Below are 20940 nucleotides of genomic sequence, written 5' to 3' on the forward strand. Positions count from 1 at the left end.
TTCATGAAGCTCCAACATATACTGTAATTAATAGTAAGAGAATATCAATATAAAATAAATATGACATTTATGAATATGAAGTCAACAATCAACTTGATTAAAGCAGTAAAAATAACAAACTGTGTATTGGGAAGGTAAACACTCACACAAAGTTTAATGTGTAACATAGGTCATGTTCAAAGAACATAGAGTTGTAAATTTTCTTTTGGATATTTTTAGTATTACTATCTAAACATAAGCCTCTTTTGCAAGTTACAGGTTGTTGCTAATGGAAGAAAATCACAGTTCACTAACAAGATCTTTGTAGGACGAAATATTCCATTTTTTGTTTTCTCCACCACGCAAACTGTACCTTTATGTGTACATAGGGCTATAATCCCTGAAGTTGCTAAGTCATATGCTACCCGGTGTTTGGGGCCATTCTGTCATGGTTCATTCAGTACAGATTTGTTGAGGCAACAACCCAAGTCAGATATAATACCAGCTTAGTTTGGGTTTGATGCCATAGAAAAATGTTTTTGCAAGAGACATATTGACTGAGCCCATATGGCCTATCCAGTCTATTATATTGGAAGCTTGGTGGTTACTGTTGGGGATTTTTTTTAAATAATCACAAAGTGAATTGCAAAAACTAACAATAAAGGAATCATATGAAATTATCCTCACAGCTTTACTATTATTCCATTATTATATGTATTGGACAAGAGAGCAACTTCACTGGTATGAAGTGGTACAGGAAATGTTTTTCTCTGTTTTTTCTTTTGGATGTACTGCATAGGAAATTGAATCCAGTGGTTTAGCCTTGTGACTTTTTTCCCTCATTGGCTTGAGAATAGAAAAGTTGCGGAAGCAAGTCAGCAGTTTTAGATGGAAAAGTTTTTTTTTGCATTTTATGAAATGCCTGATTCAAGGAAATGGGGGATCTGTTTTGTGGATCCTGAATTTTGCCAGTGTGCTGTGCAGAAAGACAGACGCTTATATTGCTTTACATTCAGGCTGAATTCAGGGAATTGATTTGTGGGTTGGGTGGTTTAAGGGGCAAAATATATATATATTTTTTTTTTCAAATAAAACCCTGAAAATTGAAAATGGAAAGCTTTCTCATAATGGTATGGGGTCATCAATGGAACATTTTTTAAAATGGATTTCAGACATAAAAATCCCAGAAAACTTTGCAAACGCAAGCTATTGTTTCAGCGAATTGGCAAGGGATCAGTGTTATTCTTGTGACTGAAACTCATGTTAAATCTTAAAGAGAGATACTGTGTAGACCTACATATTAGGGTGACAGTTTAAGAATTTTTACATGTGACAGAATACCCTGTGCTGAGGTAGCAGTATTATTAAACCTGAGCTACACCAGCTGACCTATTAAGAGTACAGAATTGGCTGTATTGTTTATAGCAGTGGTTCTCAAACTTTCTGGACAAAGTATCACCCCTGATCAAACCAAAGCATCTAAGTACACCTTACAAGTCATCTTCTCATAGGAACCACAGAAAATGTCAATGACCAACATGAACGCATGCGCATGTAATAAAAACATTACTGAGCACTTAGATAATTTGCATTGTACCACCTTGTAGCCATTTTCCAATGCTTGCTAACACTAGCAGTGCTGTCTGTGTCAGGTTCATCAGCAGAGCTAGTTTTGGTGGCCGATAGGGTTACCATACGTCCGGATATTCGCGGACATGTCCTCTATTTTGATCCTTATATCTCCGTCCGGGGGGAATTTTCAAATATCCAGAAATGTCCGAGATTTTGACTGCTTTATTTTCACCGTGAAGAATAATTAACAAAAGTTTTAAAGATAGTAGATAAGGAGGTTAGAAAGAGAGCGAGATAATTTTTTAACTTCTCTAGTTTGCTTTGCTATCTATGTCATCATTCAGTTTTCATCCTGTACATGTATGATTATAGATAGATACTTTATTGATCTCGTGAGGGAAACTGCAGTGCAACAGCAGCTTAACACAGAAAACACAGCAACAGTGTAATAAATGATACAATAATAATAATAATACAATACAATCAGTACAGTGAGAAGTGCACTAAGAAGAGTTACTCATAGTCCAGAACACACAAAGAATAAACCAGAACAGAACAGTCCATAAAAAAGTTGTATTGCACAACATAAATATAAATGTATTATGTCATGAAAGTGTGAAATCCGGTGCCAATATCAGTGTCTGTACTCAGTCTGTGCAGTGCAGAAGCATTCCCTCTAAAGGCTCCCTTTTTTGTTTTGTCGTTTTCCTACCCTCAAACTCAGTGCCAAAGCGAAAGTGTAAATTCACAGCAGAAATAAAAAATACATTTCCATGCTTTCAAAGTGGCAGAAAAGACTGGGATGCTGAATGACTCTGACAAACACAAAAAGGCATTTCAAGGAGAGAATTTGTCAACCTGATTAACAGATTATTTTGTTAAATCTGTCAGCAAAACAGAGGATGCTGTTATTGCAGCAGAGGGGAGTTATGCATTTCACACAGTTAAACATCATCACAATTACTTTACTAATGAACATACAGAAACGTGGGATATTTTGAAAACCCTCTCCATCCCGACCCTCCTTCCCAGATAAGGCGATAGGACAGTTCCTCAGGGTGTCCTCTCTTTAAGATCTTCAAATATGGTAACCCTAGTGGCCGATGTATAATTTTCCTCGGGTGTGCATGACCTACAGGAGCTGGCTTCAGTACTCTTGGCGTCTATTCCTTTGAGCCATGACATAATGCTTGATTTTTGCGAGGTATTCATTTTTGATCACTTGTTCTGTTGGCGAATGTGGCACTAAACTGTCTCTGAAAGCTCGAGAGGAGTACGAACACTCGAGCATTAGTGCATGTTGTATCGATGTAACGAAGTATGTAGGCTGTGTATTTGACACAAACTCATTTGATTAAAATAGAAAATATGAAAACCCGTCTCAAGCTTTCTGAAAGTAAATCACAGATTAAAAATTTACATAATTTTTAATTCCCAATTTTTCAGTGCACGCAACTAATTTCCAGGGTCATCTGGCATACCACCTGGGGGCGCTACGGTATGCGTATCACAGTTTGAGAACCACTGGGCTATAGTGTTTGAAGGACAATGGTTAGTTATGCTGTAACACATTACATAGCTGGAGTATATGTTTGCTATTTGATTTCCTGTATAGCCATAAATCTTGTGTGTGTGAGACTTAGGGGTGGAAGAGGGTGAGAAGTGCACTGTTCTTTATGTCAGCTGCTTTGGAAACAGAGCAACTTGTTCTCAACGGTTAAGAGGCCTGTTGTGAACAGCTGTGCTTCAGCTGTCTGTGTTGATTTATTTGTGCTGCAAAGTCCTGATGCTCTCTGTCCTGCTTGATGGAGAAGATAATTGGGCAACAGAAATATTTCCAGCTGTACCACATTTAAAAGCTGGGAGATTCATTTAGATATTTTCAGTGTTGTGTTTAAACAGTTTTGGAAAGAGTTTGCAACAAGCTATTCCTCACCCTGTTTCTGCTGGTTTTAGTCACAGTTTAGTGTTTTTAATAGAACTACAGAAGTTTTGAATATTCTTTAGAACTATTAATCTTTTAATTTACAACAGTGCAACAAATACATTTAGTAGCATACATGTAAAAGTTTTGCTATTGCCTGTTTAACAATATTGTTAACTAGCATTCTGCTTCTGTGCTGTCCCATATGAGGTGGATTACTCATTAGATCACACACCGCAAAAGTCAACTGTCTACGGCTACAGGCTCAGTGGTTATTTAACCATGAAATACAACATAAATAAAATTATTTATCTTCAGTAAAGCACCACTTTACTGAACATAGTATGCGTCTTCTTCAACCTAATTCATCAGTAGGGTAGTTATTAAGTCATTGCATGTAGTTTTCTTTTTAGTTGCTTCTTTCACAGCAGACATATCTCTGGTATCTTTCTTTTCTTATTCTTAAGAAGCCTTATTAGAACGTGTTTTTTTACTGTACAATAATACCCTTAGAAATAGGACATTACTTGACAACTGTATTTGGTTGACGTGCCATGGTGAGTCTACAGGAGCTACATGATTTATTAGGGGCCTCTGGCTAAAGGTTTCCTGGTGGCTGAATGCCATTCTGAATTTATTGACTCTATCTTGATTTAGTCCATTCCACTCAGCTGGGTTCAATGTCTGATCTTTCTTATTGCCAATTCTTCATGTAGAAGAACAAGTGAACTGCAAGCACCATCAGTATCCTCTGCATGTCTCCTTTTTCTTCTTGGCAGAGGATAGTTTTTGGGCTAACCCAGCCTTTATACTGATTGTCTCGGCAATATGAACTGATATGAATCAGGCAGTGGAGTCAGAGGTTTTTTTTTTCTCTCTCTCATTCACATCATGTCTGAGGCTCTGCCTGCATGTGCTTTGCCCTGGCTGAGCTTTGGTGTAGGAGCTGTGTGTGCTTAAAACCGAGGTCCTGACACTCCGTGGTCATTAAAAATCCCAGGTGTTTCTCGAAAAGAGTAAGGATGTTACCCCGGCGTCCTGGCCAAATTTCCCATTGGCCCTTACCAATCATGGCCTCTTAATAATTCCCATGTATGAATTGGCTTCATTACTCTGCTCTCCTCCCCACTGATAGCTGATGTGTGGTGAGCGTTCTGGCGCACTATGGCTGCCGTCACATCATCCAGGTGGATGCTGCACATTGGTGGTGGTGGAGGGGGGTCCCCATTACCTGTACAGCACTTTGAATGGAGTGTCCAGAAAAGTGCTATATAAGTGTAAGCTATTATTATTATTATTATTATTATTATTATTATTATTATTATTATTATTATTATTATTATTATTAAATCTTTAATAGGTTTATTCCATGCTAAAAAAAAGAAGAAAGAAAACAACGTTTCGGCCGTGGAGCCTTCTTCAGGTGTGAGAGCTATTATTAAATCTTTGTTTACCAGTTGCAAAAGATATGGTAAATTGTCTTATTGGCAAAAGGGCAGCTAAAAAATTGGATATGATCCCTCTTTCTGACAATAATAAATAATCCTTATATTTATTTAGAGCTTTGCTGAACGTGCTTTACGGGTAATGGGGACTCCCCTACGCCACCACCAATATGTAGCAATTGTTGACACACTGTAGCACCAATTGTACCACCACTGATGTGTGACAATACTGTGCCCCAGGAGATTTGCATCATTTCAGAAAACATTCTCTGGCAGTTAACAATTAACAAATTGACATAAAAAAGTGAATTTTACTTACTGCCAATTTACAAGTTGACAGCAAGTCCAGCATATCTTTTGGTTTATCTTCATTACTTATTTGAGCGTACAGTATGAGTGGAGTTTTTGTTTTGTCCTCCCGTTCCCACCCATACAACGGGAAAAAAACATTTTCACAAAAGTTAGAGGAATTGACAGGGTGTGCTTTGTGGGAATTTGCAGTGATGGGGGTATGTTAATGGCAGGGAACATAAAGGAGTTGTAGCTCCCATCAAGAAGATTGTCCAACTGGAATCCTGAATGAACACTGTAGCATTCATAGAAAGGCCCTTACCTCTAAAAGTATGCCAGGAGAACCCCTGTCAGTACTGAACGTTTCCTTGAAAATAGTTACATTAATTAAAGCTCACCCACTGAATTTTAAGAAGAGTGTGCAATGAAATCGGCTACAAACAATAGGAGCTTCTCCTGCACTTGGTTGTCTTGGTGTTAAAGTTTTAATGAGAGCAATTTATGTGGACAACCCTTTTGAATTGTCTTTCTTCCATGAAGAATGAACTGAATTTTTAGTCTCTTGGGATTTTACACAGTGTTTAACATCCAAATGGAGTTGAAGCAATTATAAAAACAAATGATAGTTCCTTAATCTTTTGACAGGATAGTGCTCTCTCTCAGACTGTGAGATAGACATAATAAAACCTGGCTTAATATCACAGTGCATCTTTATTTCTTGCACTCAGTTCAACTGGTCACTTGTTAGACATGTTGGGTAGATGTATACACTTTAACCATTGCTAACTGCCATTTGCTGATCTGGTTGTTTATTACAGATTGAAATTAAGAACATCTCTATGGCCTGTATACAAATTCTATGTCAGTCTATGATTGCGTACTTGAGCTTGTGGTGGGCACACCAGGTATTGCTCACTTCCACAGAGGTACAGTAGCTGAATTGAAAGCATTGTCTCATCACAGACCTCCTGTACATACAATTAATGCAGTGATATCACTGGCAAAACCAATATAGCATAGACTTAATAAAATCTAATGTCTATAGTTAATTAATATTTCTAAATTGTTTATGTACACTAATTTTATATTTTATTTTTTAAGGAATTTGCTAAGTGTGAAATGGTAATCCAGTCTTTCCAAGGGGATATTTCATGAATAGCCTACTATCCATAACACAACAGTCAGGTCACAGGAACAATTGTTCAAACTCATACTAGCTACCTCGAAAATGTGGTAGGTGGATGTTGAGGTATAAAATGTTTGCTATTGTGAAAAGAGCATTAATAACTCAAACAAAATAGCTCCAACAACAGTATTTTAATTTTCTACAGTTTTATACAGTGTACCAATGCTACCAGTACAATTAGGGTCTCCAAAAAGAGCACTACTTTGCTATTCTACATTTTATACACAATTACATTTTTTTCAAGGTCCAAAGATTTTCCTTTTTTTTGTTGTGTCACTGCATTGCATATTTAGGAAAGCAAAAATAGTTTGTATAAAAATATATTAAGCTCTGAATATCCTGTCACAGTGTTTCTGCAGGGATAGACATAGCACACTGCAAAAAACTGTTTTGCTGCACAGTATCACTCACATTAATCTGGTGTCTGAGCCAAATTTATATGCTATAAGAAACAGAACTGTGCTAAATATGGTTTCTGATAACTGATGTTGAATGAAATGCCACTATGAGTTAAAATTACCTGAAGTGTTAATTTCTACATAATGATTAAAAAGTTGTTTGACAGTTTTCCGTAACAGTGGTTGGAATACTTTCTCCATCAATCTTGCAAAGTTTAAATTTGGATGGAATAAAAGTACAGACTAAAGTAACATTTTTTTTACCTTAAAAAAATTAAAACATTTTTTTTCTTGCATTTCAGAAGGAGTTTGGGTTAGAAGTGATTAAAAGAACAACTGCAAAAAAATCAACTGGTTAATGGCATTTATTAACCTTATAGTCTTCGGGGCATCCTGCTGCGTTACACCCAATAGCACGGTGACTCAGTGACAGAGGTAAAAGTTATCCCAGTGGCTGTGAGATGTTTTGCAGATTCCAGCTTGACAGAAATGCAACTGGACTAGTTCTGTGGTGGTGCGTCTGAAATGTTTGCCTGATGTGCTGGTATCTAAGCTTGTCAAGAAAGGCTTGTCATGTGAGGAGGATCATTACCCCAAAATTTCAACTACAGTGAGAATAAGTGTAGTAACACAAGGTGAAAGTGGGGAAAATGTTGGAGTCACATTGTTTAAAAATGTGCGTCTGATATTAAATTTTGCAGCTTTATATTATGATGTAATGAATGCTCTAGATATTGCAAAATCAGAACAAGGAAGGTAACGAGACAAGGCCTTCCAGCCCATCTTGCTCATCCAGTTGCTAGTATCCTTATTGATCCTTACAACTTGTCAAACGTCTTGTAGAGCTTTGATCTCCAACCTGTAAAAGAGCACAATCATTTTTAGCTTTCCAAACCCAAATATCTACTGTTAAAAATTGAAAAAACTAAGTTTGTATACATGTGTTTTTAATATTTTTGCATATTTCTAAAGTAAAAATATTTATAAGTAAAAACATTCCTGCCCAGTCTCTGCCAGATTCTTGAAGTTTTGGGTTGTTGTTTGAAACTGCCAATCTGATGCAGTTGTGAAGATGACTGTTTGGTATTTGGATTTGATGATTCCCGTATGTGTGAACACAGAAGTGTTCCGAATAGTGACAGGATAAGGTACATTATCAGTTATCATTATCTTGCTTTCAACTTAATATCACTTGATGACTATTTACATTTGAACTTTAATTAAATGGGACCTTAAATGTATCTTGCTGCTAATGTCATTTTGTAGGGTTGTTGTCTTGTTAGTAGCAAACAGGGCTACTGGTTTTGATGTACACTGAACATTTCTGAGTGAAACTATTTAGCCAGATTTGAAAAGCATTACTACACTTTTTTGTTAATTTCAGAATATCAATATACTGGCCATAATTTTATGAAATACTTTTGTAATCATTTGTGAATTGGACCATGTGACCACAATACTTATCCTCCCATGTCATTTATACACAACTTTCTGACAGAGCGCTGTCAGATTTCAAATAAAGTTTTGTAGTTGGTTAAAAAATGTCTGAAGAAAGTAGTTGGCATAAAACATTTATCAAAATAAAATCTAAGATTTCTTCTTAATCCTAGGTATAAATAAAGTCTAGATTTTTCTGTTTTATGTTCCTAAAGAGTGGCTTTTAGTCACACAAAAGTTATTTTAATAAAAACTAATATTTTTATGTCAGTCCACCTTTAACAGAAGCTGAGTTGCTCAGCATTATAGTGAAAGGGAGTGGAAAATTCCACTGACCATGCTGTAAAGAAAGAAAAGAGTTAACAAGCCATTGCTGAAAATCAGACCAAGCCTGCAGGCTCCCGGAAATTATACAGAGTGGGAGTTGTGCAATGTGCAGTTTCAGTGTAAGCCGAAAGACAGGGCCAGAAGGAGTGGGCGTATTTTCATCTGCTAATCTCTTCACCAGTATGCACCTGTCCTTGCACTGATAAAGAAATGGTTCTCATGAGAAGAGGTGAGATGTCACCAATTAGTACACAATTCGTTTTTTTACTCATGCCCATATCTTTTCTTGCAACAACTAAATCTCCAAATCAGACTAATATCAAAGATGATGGTTTCTCTGGCAAAACTAAACTTATATGTATTCTCAAGTTCTGAACTCTAATCCTTCAAAATTCATATTACAGACAGCTAGGTAGCATTTATTGAAAGCAAGCAATTCACACCTAGAGAGATTGTATTGTGTATGTTTCAATGGTTATTGAAATTAGTGTAGCATTTTAGGGGCGATTTATTGCATCTGCCAGATTGGTTGTCATCGCTACCCTCAGTGCTGGAGCACTAGGTTTAATTGTGGTCTAGGGGTGCTATCTGCATGGAGTTCATGTCCTCCCCATGTTTGTATAGGTTTTTACCAGAAGTTTCGATTTCCTCTCTCTGTCCAGAGAAATACTGCTAGGTTAATTGGTATGTGCACCTGTGTTTTATGTCCGTGTTTACTCTTCAATTGACTGGCATCCCATCCAGGGTGTATCTTGCCCTATGAGACAGCAAACATTTGCAACTTCAAGTCCCTCTTCCTGCCTTACCTCCTCCTGCCTTTGTCTCAACATCTGAAGCTACTGTGGTAAAACTAATGCCTGCTCTATGTGGTCCCACCACTGCTCTCCAGCTTCACATGATCTTAAGTGACTGTTGATTTATCTTTCTGCTACAAGTGATAGTCCTGAACTTGGTGCTGAATTACTTTGCTATTTTGATCCAGCGTTATTCACTATGCTGGGTGGTCTTTCTTTTGGTTTTTCTGCTTCGTTGTTTACACTCTTGTCCTCTCGTGTCATCTGTAAAACTCTTCAATCTGCTTCTTCCAAACCTGAGTCAATATACTTCTTACTCATGGCTGAAGTCCATAGCAGCTTTATGATTGGTCCCTTTTTTCTTTTCTCTTTGTACCACATTAGATATACTGGAGTAGCTATAATATGTTTAATTTATAGCAGAAAAAAAAGGTTTGATGATTGATTTATAAGTCCCCATTTCTTCGATTCTAGTCATTAACTTTGTGATTCCCGGACAGGGTTCTTCTCTACACAAAGTCACCATCTATCACACTACTCTTTTCTCATTAGCAGGATCAGGCTTCTGGATTTCTAAAGCTAGCATCTTTGGCTTTCAAAACCATCCTTTTTAAGTCCAGTCTTTGGCATCTCTTTGGTGTATACTGACCAGGTAAACTGAACTTTGCACAGTGCTTAGCTTTGAACCGCAGAAGCAGCCCACAGATATTCAGCACCCTATCTGAAATCGTAAATTTACCTTCCATTTTTTTAATATCCTCAATGAACTCCTTGCAATAGATTTTCCAAACACTCCTTCTCCCAGCAAGAGCCCTGTCTACCTTGTTCTCAATTAAAAAAAAACTAGACATCCTTCTTGCCAGAATAAGACTTCTTGTTTATTTATAACCCTAGAACTTCTTGTAATCTTTCTCAGTTAGGAAAATATTGTAGCCTTCTTGCATTGATACAAACTTTAGACTGATGAGGCAGTTATATCTCCACTTACTTGTCAGCTAATTATTGTACTAAAAGGGATCTTACTAGCCATGTGGGCCACCTCAACTATGCCATGCTAATAATTAGCCATCAGGGCCTGGCTTTTATCACATATCCTATATATCTCACGTTATTCATCTTTTCCTTGAATTACCACATAACCATGAATTCAGACGCAAAACAGAGTTTTGACTGTTGCACTTTTTTGTGGGAAAACATTAATAGGCTGACCTTGTATGAAGAGTTTCAGCCATCTCCCAAAGCCCTTCAGCTTTTCCCTGATGCATCTCTGTCCATCAATTTCCAAGTTCTCTATTCCATACAATTAAAGCCCTGATTTCCAGTTGCTGTGACTGGCTTTTTCAGGGCTACAATACAAATCAAATTAATTTTTATTTGTTCAGATTATTTTAACAATCATCCATATAAATAAAGGAAGAGATTCCTCCCATCTTATTATCAAATTAATCTGAAATTTCAAATCACACTTTAACTTTAATTAGTTCTAATTGTTCACATTCTAGGATGCCTTAAACAATCTCTTTCACTTTTCTAGTTTCAGAACTTCAAGATTTTGGCTCCATATGCCAGTCTGGATCCTTGCCCTATACCTCCTTATTCTGAGCTCATATTCCCCTAAATTATCCTGACAATACTTCCCATTTGCCCAAAATAATATTAATAATAATAATAATTGCTTACACTTATAAAGCGCTTTTCTGGACACTCCACTCAAAGCGCTTTACAGGTAATGGGGACTCCTCTCCACCACCACCAATGTGCAGCATCCACCTGGATGATGCGACGGCAGCCATAGTGCGCCAGAACGCTCACCACACATCAGCTATCAGTGGGGAGGAGAGCAGAGTAATGAAGCCAATTCATAGATGGGGATTATTAGGAGGCCATGATTCATAAGGCCCAATGGGAAATTTGGCCAGGACGCCGGGGTAACACCCCTACTCTTTTCGAGAAACGCCCTGGGTTTTTTAAGGACCTCGGTTTTACGTCTCATCCGCAGGACGGCGCCTGTTTACAGTATAGTGTCCCCGTCACTATACTGGGGCATTAGGACCCACATAGACCGCAGGGTGAGCGCCCCCTGCTGACCCCACTAACACCTCTACCAGCAGCAACCTTAGTTTTTCCCAGGAGGTCTCCCATCCAGGTACTGATGAGGCTCACACCTGCTTAGTTTCAGTGAGTTGCCAGTTGTGAGTTGCAGGGTGATATGGCTGCTGGCCATCAGCAGTTGTCTCAAGTTCATTCTGGATTGCCTGAAAGTGTTTCCAATCTTTCCCTTTATATCCCAATGTTATTTTTAAAATTATTTTTAATTATTTAAAAAAAATAACTTTTCTACCTGTATAAATATACCATTGGATCTGGTTACCATACTCCTTCGGATTCTCAAACCATTTATTTAATCCCTTATTTGGATTTATGAGAATTCACTTCACTTCATCTCACATCTTCCTATCTGATATAAGCATCTTGTCTCTCAAAAATATAACTATATTCCAAAATAGTTATGTTCAAATTTATAATATTCTGCCTCAAGAAAACAGAACTGACCGATTCAGCCCAGGCTCCTGTATATATCATTTTGAGTGCACTCTCACCATATCAGGTCCTAGGAACCACTCTTAAGTTACTGCTAGCTTCATTCTTTCCTTGACCCTGTTTTATTAATGAAAAATGTGTTGTTGGTTTTCCCTCATTTATTGATGATCTACTGTAACAATGAAATTCTAATAAAATCTGGCTTCTCCCCTGAACAATGTTTTGGGCATTGTTTTCAAATAGACACACCCTCCTAAGCAGCCAAACAAGGAATCCCTGATCACCTCAGTCACCTCATCAAACAACTTCCATTGCTCTTCAGAGACATCTTAAAACCAATACTGAGATCCTGAGAAGGGGCATACCACCAACTTTTTAACTGCATTGAAGAGATTAACCATCTCACAATAGCTTTGTGCTGTTGTTCTCTGTGGTTTATTTGATTAATTTTGCATTGGTGATTTGGAGTCCAACTTTTTTCTTTAGAGGGCTCTAACTTGTCATAAGGCTAGGTGGTGGCCCTTAACCAAGTAGGTTAATCCAAGACACCTTATGCTTAACTTTTCAAATAAACATTCAAAACTCATTTTCTGTTTAGGTGTAATTCCTCATGAAATGTTTTTGAATTTAAAATACCATACTTTCTGTGAATCTTAATTGTGTATGTGTAAACAAATACTTTTAGTGTTAAGAGAATAGTTTTTCAGGTTTTAATTTTGTGAAACTGAAATTTCTAACTGATTTTCATTAATCAATAAAAAATATATGTGAGAGTTGAACCTTATCAATCTGTACAGGAGAGGAAAACGGGAATAGAAATTATCACAGAAGTACAATTGTAAAAACAATTGTTATAAACTTATACATAACTTGTACATAATTCAGAATTTAGAGTTCCTGTTTCAGGTGGTTTAAGAAAGTCACTGACATAGTTCTTGAGTGTTCCTTAACTACACCTCATTTTCAGACTCCTATGGTATTGTAGGTTTGCTTGCTTCTTACACGTTTATAACAAGTTGCCAAACCACCTAAATAAGTCACTTCTGGCACTAACTGTAAGATCACTGCTGTATATGTTATTATTCTACATTGTTGTTGCTTAAATCCAATCCGTGGTTTTCACTAAAAAGCTCAAAACACTGTACAGTTGTAAGCTCATATTGGTATTCCTCTAAGTGCTCAGTAACATACTGCGATTTAACCCATACAAACCAAGGTCTGCATTTTCAACAGCAACTTAATCCTCATTTTGAACCGGAACGTCATTCGAGATCTCCACATTTTCACATAAGTGCCTTATTGAAGTAGTTTGTCTAATCTTACTCTACACTGTGGCAATATTGTAGTAACAATGTGTGTTCTTGCAAATTCTTCATTTTCATGTCTGAATTTACCTGAGTAGCACTGAAACCAATGATCATATTATCCAACAGCCATCCTGGAGATTTGCTATCTTTGTGTTCTTTAAAAAGTGAAGTTTTGCTGCAGCATAACCAGCAGCATCAACTGTTTTTTTTTTTTGTTGCATTGGCATGCAGCAAAAGGGAAATATAAACTTCACTAAGTTTGAATAAAGGCACCATCATCCTTTGCCAAGAATGTTTTTGGGCATTTGTTCCAAAAAGGTCCTATTTCATCAGAATTGTAGATTTTCTCAAATCTGTCATCTCAATTCTCATGAGTGAAATTTACCTTGTAGGTAGCATACCTTCCTTTAGTAGCACATCCTCTTTCATAACCTAAAGTAGACATGGGCAATCCATGCCATCACTTAAAATGCCATCTTAAAATGCCATGCCATCAGACTTCACTGACACACAATCTCAAATTAGCGGTAAAGCAGTGGAAGAGTTGTGAGTTTTTTTTAATTAAAGCTGGTCCATCGACAGACACTATTTTGTCTGACTTGTAAACCAGAAAAGCAGAGCTCATATGATTTACTCAAATTGGCCTTCCTCCTTTCTTTTCCATTCTGCGAAGTCCACTGTCTCAGCAGTGACCAGCTCCTCCTTTTCTTTTCCAGGCATGGATTGTTTGAACTTCACGTGCTTATTCTTTAACAATGTGGTTAACAGCAGTCAATTTGTCTTTAAGAGACAGGGAGAGTATTTCCTCTTGAAGCCATAACCTATTACAATAAAAAATGATTTGGATGACCTTCCAGTTCCATTTTCAAACAGATCATCTGATTTTGAACACAAAAATGAAATGGGAATACTGCCCAATAACCTAATAAGAACCTGTGATAAAATAAGCACTTCCAACAATGCTGATTTCATGCTTTTAATACAGGGATGTTTGAAACCCAGGTTTATTGGGTGTTTACTGTTTATTCAAACAGCTTGTTGCAATGTCTACCCTTGGTGTACAAGGGTGTATAACTGTACATGTTGGTGTACAAGTTCTGTCTAGCTGTACAGTTTCTTCTTGTTTTTTAGCATCAGCAGTCCGGCAGTAATCCTGTTTTTGTCATGGAAGTGGAAAGTAAATAAGACTTGACATGTAAAGGTCTGCATGAGAGCCTGTGACCACTTGAAACAGTCTATTCTTCTTAAGCCAAACAGCAATAGTCACTGATATTTTAAGCAGTCTAAATGTAGTAAAGTAGGATTACTTGACAAGTAACTCTTCGCCGTCCAACTTCCCGCAATAAAGACTGGAAAATGTTGCTGGAGCATTTTAGATCGGTTCAACTTTATAAAAGTTGTACAAAACTTTTAGCAGCAGAAACGCAATCTTGTCAATATTTGATTTGTTGTGACATCTGGTAAAGAAAAATATCCTCCTAAGTTACCATGCTGCTGTATGTGGGATATTCCATAGTTTAAACATCTAAAATAAGAAATATCTTTAAAGCTGAATGACAGTCAAAATGACAATGCAAAGGTTTCCCTTCAGCTTCTCTTTTTCTGGAGTGTTCTTGATATGTTTATTAATATATTCTGTTTCTGGAACGGACTGCAGCAGGTGTTCCTTCACGGTTGATAAGGTGGGGAGGAAAAAACTTTTAAAAAATGCTGTCCGAGAAACATGCAGTGAGTGTAGCTACAGTGATGCCCAAATGCAGTTGGAAAAGACAGTGAGTGCTTTGTCTGTAAAGAGTTAAAGCTCCAGCTGCTGTTTCTCCATGAAGGTGTGTGATTGAGAGTGACTTTGTGTACATACAGTAGTTGTGGTTTTCCGACCAATCAGACTGGTTTGTACAGATGTGATGGGCTCTGTGGAATGTAAAGAATGTTGAGGGATTGGGGCATGCACGTTAATCCACAAAGGGGCAGATAAGTAACATGAAATGTGGCAGGGACATGAACATGTCCATAACATAACATGGTCCATAAGCACTAGGATGGGAAGAGGTAATAGTATGTCAGTAGTAATTACATGTAGGAAGGGCAGCAGCAGTCCAACCAACTAACTTATTGCCATGACATTAAGTTTTCATAGTGTTGTGTCTTTGTTTAATTTTATATAAAGTTTTCTAATAAAGTTACTTGAACACGTTTAACATCCCTAATCACAGGCACTTTAAAACCAAGTACGCTTTTAGTACTTTAGTGGGGCTAGCAGAGGGCACTCACCCTGCGGTCTGTGGGTCCTAATGCCCCAGTATAGTGACGGGGACACTATACTGTAAAAAGGCGCCATCCTTCGGATGAGATGTAAAACTGAGGTCCTGACTCTCTGTGGTCATTAAAAATCCCAGGGTGTTTCTCGAAAAGAGTAGGGATGTTACCACGGTGTCCTGGCCAAATTTCCCATTGGCCCTTACCAATCATGGCCTCCTAATAATCCCCATCTATGACCTGGCTTCATTACTCTGTTCTCCTCCCCGCTTAAAGCTGATGTGTGGTGAGCATTCTGGCGCACTATGGCTGCCGTCACATTATCCAGGTGGATGCTGTACATTGGTGGTGGTGGAGGGGAGTCCCTGTTACTTATAACAGGGACTAAGTGGAGTGTCTAGAAAAGGGCTATATAAATGTAAGCAATTATTATTATTACTATTCACTCCCAAGTTTGTTTCTCATTCTCATCCAGACTCCATTGACATCTCATGAACACCATCTATATAGAGGTCCTGAACCACTTTCTACATTATTTTTTCAGCTGGTTGTGTCTCACTGCTTATTCCTTTGTAAAAGCCAGGGGATTAATGATATTAGCTTCCAAAGGTCCTTTTTCTCCTCTATTACAACTGGCTGCTTTGCATCTGTGCCTGCTGTTTCACCTGCAGCATTGTGTGTATGAACTGAAAGAGCAGCAGTTGGACTGCTGGTGATTTCTCCAAGCCCAGTGGTATTTAATCTTTTTCTTAACTGTTTATTATAAGATATATATTCATAATGTGGAAACCTGGTGGAGAACACCTTGGACAGTAAGTTGAAGTTATAAATTATATTTCAACATAGTCAGATTCATGGGAACAAATAAAGGATTAATTTCTGTACCATGGTGCTAGTATCTAGTACTGGGCTTAAAAACTGAAGAAGTCCAGTATGCAAAATTGAGTTATGTGTTATAATGATAAAAAGATAATATATGCAATAAACTATGACTTTAGATACATTAAGCCCAATTTGACCTCATATCTAACCAAAGGAGGTGTCGTTGCTTTCACAATCTGTTGGGAGAAATGCAGATGATTAAGAGCTGCCTTTTTTGAATATTTTCAAATGCAGCATAACCTCATTAATCTTTGATAGAACTAGTTCCAGAGGATTCTAACTTATTTTCTAAGTATTGTGTGCTGGAGTTGGTATTTCCAGTTTAGGCAGTTTTTTTTTTCCTTTGAATGCCAGAAGAATGAGATTCATTTTGAAGCTTTTTTCTAAAGCCCCTCCTTCTTGGTGCTGACATTTCAAACTGATTTGTTGGAATTTGTGCATGTGGAAGTTTCCTCCTGAAGAGATAATTTGTCTTTTATCAGTTGTATAATGCAGTAATGTTTTTTTGTTTTGTGTTCAAGTGTAAGAAGTGACAGAGAACTTAAATGCTGCTAAATATACAATTGACCTTACATACATGATGCATAAAAAGCTTTTTAGTTCACTGACACTTTCTGTCTGCCTTAAAACATAGTAAATCTTGGAAGGTTTCAGGGCTCTTCCTAGAAGTTCCCTCTGAAAAGCATATCTGTAAAAGGCTTTACCTTTATAACTGATTATGTACAATATACGTGTTAATTGACATTTTTAAATTCATAGTTCAGAATAAAACACACCATCCATGTTTTCCTTCTCTTAAGTTCAACATGTCTTGTTTTCTCGCTGAGGGCTAAGTAACTAAAAGTGAAGTATGTACATTATGGGTTCTACCTTGTGGTTATTTTGTAGAACATTTTAAAAGATGTTTAGATAGTGTGGATTTTCCTGAATGTTTTTTCCTGACTCTTATAAGTCTTATAACTTAATGTTATTCTAACTAATCCTGATTTATCTAATTTGGAAAAGTCAATTAAATGATTACATGAAGTAAAATTTAACTATAAAGCTTTTTCAATGGATTTCAACCCAGTTGACCTTAGTTTGGCTTCTTAGAAGTCATTGTGCAGCTAATGAGTGCCAGATGATTTTCTCCCTATTCTCAGCACAAAAAACAAGCTCTTTGTTGTTCACTTGTTAGGATCTTTACTCTTTCAAACTACATCTTAATGATAAGTAAATATAATAATACATTTGATAGCATTTCTTCTAGTAAATCCCACAGACATGCTGTTGGTCAGTTAATACGTGGGAAGAACTTTTCATGCTAAACAACAAAACTTCTTTTCCTTTCTGTTGTATAGGTCGCAATGAGTTGATAGCGAGGTATATCAAGTTGCGGACAGGAAAAACCCGCACAAGAAAACAGGTAAAACCACAACTCTTTTGGGGGGGATTTGAGGGGGGAGCTGCGTAAGCATGCGTTGGCTGCAAAGGAACAAGATAAAGCTTAAGTCCACGATGCAAAGTAGAAAGAGCAGCCATGTCTTGACTGAGGTGTCTTCTGGAGGTGTCACCTGAAAAGTGCTCAACAGCCAGAAAATTGCATTTCTTCTATCTACTTTGCAGCAAGGGATTGACCTTAACTTGCAATTTATTGTTACTCTACCCTTTTTTGGTAAAGAGAATAACATTTCCTACCTGGCTTATCAGTATACATCTGCCCTAGTCTTCCACAATTGACATATAGACTTATAAAACAGTATAACATATTTAATTTGTACTGTAATGCTAACACCAAAGATTCTAACAAGATTCTGATATTTTTTATAAGTACATTATTTCAAAAACATACACAAATCAATAAACTGCAGTTTATACCTGTCCATTCCTTATCAGAAGTTTGTCTAGCCCTGATAAGAGACAGAGATCTAACCCAGAAGCACAGGGCAGAAAATTACACTACATCCTGTATGGAATGTCAGTCCATCACATTATACACACATGATTAAGCATGTAACAACCAGCAGATTCTTAGCAAAAAATATATATATTACCCACAAAGGAAAATTAGCTGACTTTGGTTATAGTGCTCTGATTTGATGCATAGTGCCACCTAGTGAGGATCTGAGGATCCAATCTGCAATATTTTGCAGTCAGGGAAGCATTTTCTGTTTAATAAGAACTTTGCAATAACTGTAAACGTATATAGAAAGCTTCAGTGTCTAAGATACAATATGAAGGCTATTAGAATATTATTTTCATTACTTACGAAGATATGAGGCTGAACTGCAAAGCTGAAAAGGTCAACATTTGAAAAATGCCTTCTGGGAATGTAGTTTTTCACTGGAAAGTCCCTACCTTTTGTCTGTCACAATTCTTCCTCTCTAAGAAAAGCCTATTACATTTTTGTATAGCTTATGTTGTCTGCAAGAAACATTGCATATATTTGTAATTGAAAAAGGTAATGGTTAAATGGTATAAGACATCTTACAAGGGCTCAGGGACAGTTTAGTGTATATGGTAGCATATTTCTATTTTTTTTTCTTATGTTTACAATTCAGCCTCTAAATACACATGGTGGGTTGTGAATAGTTATACATCAGACACCTCAGAATTATTAGTTTGCTTTATATAAAACAAGCTATGTATGTTCCATTATTATGTAAACCAGGTTGTAGACTTTAAGGCTTTAATTTATACCTTTATTCTTTATACTAAAATAATTTTAAAACATGCTTTTAATCTACTGTCTTTAAAATAAAAATAAGTAGTATTATAATATTCTAAATATATATTTATATTAAGTAGAATATAAAATATAAATTTATTAAAACCAAAATTATTTAAATGAGCCAGTCATTACAGAAGGTGCTGTAAACAGTGTGAATAATAAATGCACAGTGGAATAATATCTGACTTTCAATTATAGTATTGGTGTTGAACACTGGTCTTTCAATGCTTATAACTGAGAATTGAGGAATACCTTAAACGTAACATTTCATGAAGATAAAAAAGAATTGTCCCTGCAAGTCAAATATCTTAACCATGTGCAATTATGCCATTATTCATAGAATGTAATTTCATTAATAAGTATATATATTGGGAAAATAAAATTATTCAGTAGCTTTTTGTTTTTTTGCCATCATACTTTCCGAGCGAGCTGGGAAAAATTGCAGGTCATATTGTGATTATCAAGGCAATAACATCTTACGTTAAGTTGTTTTATTTCTAATATGTTCAGCTTTTTCACACCATCATATGTATTTTATCTTAATGTTTTTAAGTTTAATTGTTTTGTGGTCTGATTAATCAGAATAGAATTAACTTTGGTCAAATACTGCATAACAGCTGCTGTTCTACATGAATCCCCACACTACAAATACCACAAAATATTATTTTTTTCTTTACCAGGTATAGTTTTAAATGAGTCCTTATTTTTTGTAGCTCACAGTTTTTACAGAGACCAGTGGCTCCTGGTGTTTCTGCCCTGTACAACATTTTATATTCCCCTGTAAGCTCCCACTATGTATACATGACTACAATAGCATTAGGCAATGAGTGGCTTCTGTAGCAGAACTGATAATCTCTGGAGAATTGTACTGCAACACTTTGCCACTGTGAGTGTGTTTGTTTAAAATTGTTTCACGCCCCCCAGGTGTCTAGTCACATACAGGTGTTAGCACGGAAGAAAGTTCGGGAATATCAAGCGGGCATCAAGGTAGGTTCCGCCCGCGGTTCCATGGGTAGGGTGTGGTTGGGCGTCTCTTTCCTCCTTGGTTACGGCTTCTCTTTTCTTTCTTTCTTTTTGTTTTGTTTTTCTTTCTTTTTGTTTTCTTCCCCTTTTGCTCTTCTTTCTGCAGGTTTCTAGCCATTTGCAGGTTCTTGCCCGGAGAAAATCTCGCGAGATACAGTCAAAGCTGAAGGTATGCGCTTTTTTGCGGGCTGGGCGGGGCTTCTAAAAGCTTGGCTTTGAGCTAACCAACCAGAGCTCCAGCAGAACACCTGAGCAGTGGCACCAAAAGGGGAAAGAGTCAAATCGCAGTAGATTTTTATTGAGCTGGAGGATTATACCTTAAGACAATAGAGAGAGAGAATCATAAAGCATGCAATTTTAGATCAAATCCAAAAATGTTTAGATAACAAAGCCAGCTTTCTTGCACCTTCATAAAGCAACCTTTAACCTACAATTATGAGTCTCAAAAAAATTATCAGCTGCACACGATTCACTGAAATCTTGTTGACCATCTTGAAATAGATGTTGGAGAATATTGAAAATGATTTGAAAATTTTTCTATTGACATTCAACTTTTCTGTTGACATTCAACTTTTCTGTTGACATTTTTAGTATTTCAACAATTTAAATTATATATTAAGACATTTTTTGTAAATTGAATATAATATGCACAGTGAGCACTGACAGTACTCTCCGCAGTAAAGTGCCTTAGTAAAAGATTATAATAATAATAATAATAATTATTATTATTATTATTAGTAGTAAAAGATGGATTATAAGAAGGTGTATGGTAATGAAGTAGTATAGAATTGTATTACATGGAGCATAAGTAGCATAAGCTATGGATTATGTATAAAATAAAATCACTTAATTGTATTTGTTTTTTAAT

General features: G+C 36.7%; 1 protein-coding gene across 9 annotated transcripts in view; it reads left to right on the forward strand.

Moving 5' to 3' along the window:
• The window catches only part of tead3a (TEA domain family member 3 a), a 100939-nt gene that overhangs the window by 36478 nt on the left and 43521 nt on the right, over positions 1-20940 (forward strand). For 3 of the 9 annotated variants that reach the window (XM_069190230.1, XM_015342312.2, XM_015342313.2), the window contains 3 exons: positions 17680-17744; positions 19974-20036; positions 20179-20241. In XM_069190230.1, coding sequence (XP_069046331.1) covers positions 17680-17744; positions 19974-20036; positions 20179-20241 — 191 coding nt within the window. The remainder of the gene's footprint in view (positions 1-17679; positions 17745-19973; positions 20037-20178; positions 20242-20940) is intronic. The other 6 variants (XM_006628274.3, XM_015342314.2, XM_015342317.2 and 3 more) reach the window with 2 other exon arrangements.

The sequence above is a fragment of the Lepisosteus oculatus genome, chromosome 5 (genome assembly GCF_040954835.1).
Source record: "Lepisosteus oculatus isolate fLepOcu1 chromosome 5, fLepOcu1.hap2, whole genome shotgun sequence".
Lineage (NCBI taxonomy): Eukaryota > Metazoa > Chordata > Actinopteri > Semionotiformes > Lepisosteidae > Lepisosteus > Lepisosteus oculatus.